Here is a 6008-nt window from a genome sequence, read left to right on the forward strand (position 1 = left end):
AACAGAACACGAATGAACAAAAGCACAATCCACATAAAGGATGTAAATGCCGCTGCAATTTGCATCCCTTTTTAAATAGCCTATAGGACGCTGCAAGACTAAGCTTTTAATCCCAGCAAACCGACACCTTCGGGGTGAATTAAGGCTGGGCGTTTTCACAACGCCATGCTTTAAGTCTGCACATGCCACTGGATGCTGAATAAATGTCAAAAATATGATAGAATGTGCACTTTGTGCTGTGTATCATTACACATAATTACATATCAATTTATGAAATCATTGAAGGCTTAAGAAGTCCTGGGTCAAACAATTAATGCAGGACGTACAAATGAACATCAAGTGTATAATTAATAGCAGCTATAAAACCACCCGATGACTTGATGGATATGTATGTACCCATCAGTGTTTATTGTAATTGCTCCTGTGTTTATACACTCACAAACACGCACACACACAAACACGCACACACACAAACACACACGCCAATGAACTTACACAACAGTTTTCCTGCCTTTCACAACACTTCTCAGGTACAACCCCCCCAACTGCATTTTCCAAAACAAGCTGTCATGCATGTTTATCCAAAATCAATTAACACGAATGACAAGTATTATTTCGCAGGAATTACAAGACTAAAAAAAAGAATTTGAATGATTGATGAGAGACACAGCCTAAAATTATGTAGACTGTATCAATATTTTGCCATGAAAAGGTCAGCCCTTCCAAGGGCACCGAGCCCCGGCTCTTTCTGCGTTGATTCAACAACACACTCCATTGATTTTATCCTCCTTTTTTTGACCCATAAAAAAGTTATGTTTTTCCTTGACACATGACTTACCTTTCTCAATCCCAGCTGAAAACCTTCCACTGAGGACTTGAAGCACTCAGAGAGTTCACTTCACCTGAGCCACAGCTGGAGCTCGTTTATTAATCAGTAGCCTACAATATATAGGCTCAGGGCGACCAGGAAATAAAAAACGAACAGGGCACAGCCTATTTGTTAATGACAAATAAAAAAATATATAGGTGAAAAGGTGAACGGAAGTGATTTATTTAAGAAACAGCAACACATGGAGCTTACTGCAATTGTTCCACTCTTTACCTCACTATAGTTTAGTAAAATGTATGCATACTTGGCACTAAAAGTCAAAACACAAATGACTATTATCATTCTGAATTAACAACGTGTAGAGCCCATGAACTAAAGAGAAATAGCTCACCTTATATGAGTTCAAACTATTTCATAGTCGTTTTATGGGCCTATTTACCCAAGCTAGTCAGACTGCTTTTTTAATGAGCCTTAGTCATGAGTATACGCACAAAAGTACATCTAGAAATACTTTCAAGTCACGTCAGTAAATAATGTCAAATAGAAAACTAAAAGTAAACAGCTAATTGGAAGCAAATAGCATGTGCTTGTGATGTGACACGAGGGAAGTGTTGCAGTCATACAGATTCAATCCGCTTTGATAAATCAATTAACCCTTTATGTTTTTCTCAAATAAAATGGTTTAACAAAAATGTGCCTAAAAATAGAAGCTCAACAAATCCTATAATAGCCTCAGCAATGAATTGAATTTTGCATGAAAATGTACAGAAGGCAGGTCATTAAATAAGGGATAAATCGCTCATGACGAGGACAGTTAAACACCTAAACATGAGTTAAAACCTAAATGTGTTATTTGTATTTCTGTCAGCTGTCAGATTCATGACAATCTCAAGAGTCCTCATGCTGCTGGAGAGGTATGAAACAGACGGACAGCTTCGATCGAGGGCGCAGTACCTCCTGCGCCCACAAGGCGGCATTGGAGGGCAAAGTCTCCAGGTTGCTCAGAGTAGAGAGGCAACAGTCCTGCAAAACGAAGACCACGAGTCAACTCAGCAGGGAACTACAAAGCATTTCCAGATACTGTATTTGCCTAGCTTTAAAATATGGAAGCTTACTGATAGAGGGTCCCGGTTAGCTCATCAACAAGGCCACCTGAAAAAGGCAATACATACATTCTTAAAAGTCAACTAAATGTGTAAATAAACATAATGTATGAGTAATTACTAGGAGGGTGTACCTGGTGTGCAAATTGTGTCACACAGGATGGGGCATATGTAGCAGGATGAGCATTCCTGGAAGACAAAAGGGTTAAAACCTGAATACTTGATGTGTATTATATAGACGGTGTTTGTGCTGATGCTTACTTGGCAGCGTTCACAATGAGCCGACTCATCTCCCTCTTCACAGGGGCAATCGTCACAGTTATTAGAGCAGTGCTAAAGGGAGGGGGTTAGGATTAGTCTCAGCTCATTTGAAATAACTATTCCCTTAAAGTCTTGTACTCATAGATTTTTACCTCACAGATGGAGCAAACGCTGCACAAAGACCCAGAGTGGAAGTGCAGACCGTCAGTAGGGGGCTCCTCTTCACTGCTGTCATCTGCTGCATCGTCATCTTCAGGCTCATCTAAAGTCAACAGAGTCAACGACCAATCAGGCCGCTGGAGCTACATAGATAGATCAGCCTGGCAGATATTAGCTTTCTGTTATATATATATATATATATATATATCGGTATCGCTAGGGTTCAGTATCAATAACCTTTAAGGTATCGACTGATAAAGGATCCAAAATGTCTCCAGTTAAATAAAACCTAAATTCAGATCTTTTGGTTCCCAGATCTAGACAGAAATTACTATTTGTGTGGTTTAGTTGCAGCCAATCACAGCGAGCAACCTGTGATCTGGCATGGTGGTCTATTGGACTTATTTGGCAGCTCAACATGCCAGAATGCCACCAAAACATTTTGATAGATAGTTCATGGTCCTCAGAGGATGACTCCTACTCCTCCCTTACTTTGCCTAGCATCATAATGAGATCCATCTATCTTTGGGATTCCGAAAAAAGCTATCGGATGGATTGCTGAAACATTTCGTACCGACATTCATGCTCCCCAGAGAATTAATTTAAATGATCTCCTGATTTTGCTGTAGGTTTTGTCTCATTACCAAATACCAGTAAAACCAGTGACATTCCCATCAGCCGCTGCTGCTTTATCGCAAATTAGCAAATGATAGCAATGCTAACACGACGAACCAACACTGGCATGCTGGTATTGACACTGTTGATGTGAAACCTCACAGAGCTGTTTGCGTGGCTGAAGGCTATCTGGTTACATTGCCACATGTCCTGTTTAAATAGCCACCTTGGTCCAACAAAAGGCCTGAATGGTTTAGATTGTGCTCGGTGCCAGCTACCTCACCGATAAGCCGTCTATTTTAGGACCGATATGTGGAACCGTGTTCCTTCGAAGTCAGAAAGTTCCCGTAGTTGAAAGAGGAAATACAACAAAGTGTTCCTCATACTAAATAACTGCATTGTTTCGTATTTTGATAAACCCAAGATATTCAATGTGTGTTTACCGTGAGCTTCCTCTGCTTCAGTTGCATCATCTTCCACTGAGTCATCCTCGTCATCGTCCTCGTCATCCTCTTCCTCAGAAAACGCCACTCCTTCAGTTGCGTCATCATCGTCTTCAGAAGCTTCTTCTTCCTCCTCTTCTTCCTCCTCTGCTGCTGCCTCATCAGCCTCTTCTTCTTCTTCTTCTTCTTCATCATCATCATCATCATCATCATCATCATCATCCTCGTCTTCCTCATCTGCAGCCTCCTCTTCCTTGTCTCCCTCTTCTTCAGCATCATCCTTGTCTTCCTCATCTGCAGCCTCCTCCCCCTTTTCCTCATCTTCCTCTTCATCATCATCCTCGTCGTCTTCTTCCTCATCTGCAGCCGCCTCCCCCTTTTCCTCATCTTCCTCTTCATCATCATCGTCGTCTTCTTCCTCATCTGCAGCCTCCTCCTCCTTTTCCTCGTCTTCCTTTTCTTCAGCATCATCCTCGTCTTCCTCATCTGCAGCCTCCTCCCCCTCTTTAGCATCCTCATCTTCCTCAACTGCAGCCTCCTCCCCCTCTTCTTCTTCGTCATCATCATCATCCTCCTCATCTGCAGCCTCCTCCCCCTCTTCATCTTCTTCAGCATCATCCTCCTCTTCCTCACCCTCTTCTTCCTCAGCAGTCTCCTCTTCTGCCTCCTCATCCTCATCAGCAGCCTCCTCTTCCTCATGAGCGTCTTCTTCCTCGTCAGCTTCAGCATCTTCCTCCTCTTCATCAGTTTCTGCCTCATCTAATTCTTCATCATCATCATCATCATCATCATCATCATCATCATCATCATCATCATCATCCTCTGCTGCCTGTTCTTCTTCCTCACCTGTACCATAATCGGTGGTTTGGCCCTCTTCACTCACGGCCTCCTCCATGTTTCTGACATGGAGGCCTTCCTCTGCTTCAGCCACGTCCTGGCCACTCACTCCTGCAGAGAGGGGGCCCTGGGACGGGCACAGGAGAACCAGCAGGAGCCCCACTACCCAGCTTTTCACAGGAGCCATTTTGGAAGACACAGTTGAGGAACGTCTTCTGAACTACAAATCCACACCGGATGATTGTCTACCCTGTTTCTTCCACCAAAAACAAAAACAATCAATGGGGTTTTTAACACTTAAAAAACCATTAAATCCACAGAAAAAAAGTCAAAGAGCTGCAGCTGATTCAGGGTTATTTGGTCCAACGCTGCAGAGAGAGAGAGACGGGGAGAGGAGGGCCGCGTTCACAAGACCAACAGAGCAGCGTGCCAGCCTTGTGCTAGGAACACAGAGGACACAGTGGAAACACAACTGGTGGTGTGGTGTAGTTGTGTGGCCGTATGTACGTGAGTGACAGGGGCACATGTCTGGGAAGAATGCTCCCGATGCCCTTAACCCAGTGTATTAGAGAGGTGGGTGTGTGCTTATGGCAGACGGGGGGGGCGGGGGTTATGGACTGCAGGAGGGAGGGGGAAAGAGAGGTCAAAGAACTTATGGGTATGAGAGAGAGAGAGGGAAAAGTTCAATTTGCTGACATTAAATAATTCCAATTGAAGTTTTCCCTTATTTAATTTTTATATAACCTTTAGTTTCAACGTGCTAAACCTATTCAAGAGAGCCACGTTTTGTATATATGTAAGGGTACGCACAGGGAGGACGTTTTCTGCCAGAAATCTCTTCAGGTTTAATCAACAAACCTACTTGGTTAAGATTAGGAAAAGGTAGACGGTGGTTTGTAACTCCCACATATGGTGCTGTTCACATTTTTTGTGTATCAAAACAGGAACAGAAATCAAGTATACAAATCTACAGTTAAATAAGACACTCCAACTTTGACTTCTGCATTTTATTCTCAGCCAATAAAAGGTAAGAGGTAATTAGGCTCACCAATAATACACTCCCTTTCTTAATTGAGTCCATTATTAACCTCAGGACTGTATGTGCACACAGCTCTACTTGAAAGCATATCCATTTGAATTAAGGCCTCAATGGAGTTGAATACAATACAAAATAATGAACCTTAATATTAGTAGGGAATACACCCTTTAATGCTGGCTAATAAAATTACCACAGGGTTAAACCAACACCTCTCAGACACGGTCCCAACAGTGAGCGTGACAGTTGCTTACTAGGCCCAAAGCAGTGGAGAACATGTCAGGATGATGTATGGAATGGATGTAAATAGAAGGAAATGGAGATGGTGGCAGTCTGCACATGTATAGAATATAGAATAGTATAGAATGTTTTTTTATGCCGTTCATCATGAAGCCAGAAGGGGAGTTTCAGTCAGAAGGGGAGTTTGAGTCGGTGGCAGTGTTGGCTGTGTGAAATCAGGAACGTTTAAAATTAAAAAAAGACTCTGAAACTGAGACGCGTACATGTGTGCACATGCAGCCGTCATGCAGCGAGAAAGTGATGACACCGCCTCTCTCAGTGTTCGCTGCTGGTGCAATGGACACGTGGCCCAGTCGGCTATTTACAGTAAAGGCTCCTTCAATAGCCACGCTCCGCTATGTGACCTTCAATGGAGCTCTGGCATTCTGAAACTCAGCACCGCGGTACACCTTTCACAGTACCCATATCCCCTTCTCTCTCCGGCA

General features: G+C 43.1%; 1 protein-coding gene across 3 annotated transcripts; it reads right to left on the reverse strand.

Annotated features, from left to right (window-relative positions):
• Positions 1-412: 412 nt before the first annotated feature.
• LOC311033319 (uncharacterized protein) lies at positions 413-4784 on the reverse strand. Of its 3 annotated transcripts, none has more exons than XM_084040648.1 (7): positions 3940-4783; positions 3411-3855; positions 2346-2455; positions 2194-2265; positions 2067-2121; positions 1945-1981; positions 413-1852 (listed from the first exon to the last, which is right to left on the reverse strand). In XM_084040648.1, the coding sequence occupies exons 1-7, from the start codon at positions 4432-4434 to the stop codon at positions 1831-1833; spliced, it is 1236 nt and encodes a 411-aa protein (XP_083896774.1). In that variant the 5' UTR covers positions 4435-4783; the 3' UTR covers positions 413-1830. The 3 variants fall into 3 exon arrangements, with proteins under 3 accessions (XP_083896774.1, XP_083896773.1, XP_083896775.1); XM_084040649.1 differs by having other exon boundaries at positions 415-1852; positions 3411-3726; positions 3940-4780; XM_084040647.1 differs by having other exon boundaries at positions 3411-4784.
• Positions 4785-6008: the final 1224 nt, after the last annotated feature.

The sequence above is a fragment of the Eutrigla gurnardus genome (genome assembly GCF_963514095.1).
Source record: "Eutrigla gurnardus genome assembly, chromosome: 22".
NCBI lineage: Eukaryota > Metazoa > Chordata > Actinopteri > Perciformes > Triglidae > Eutrigla > Eutrigla gurnardus.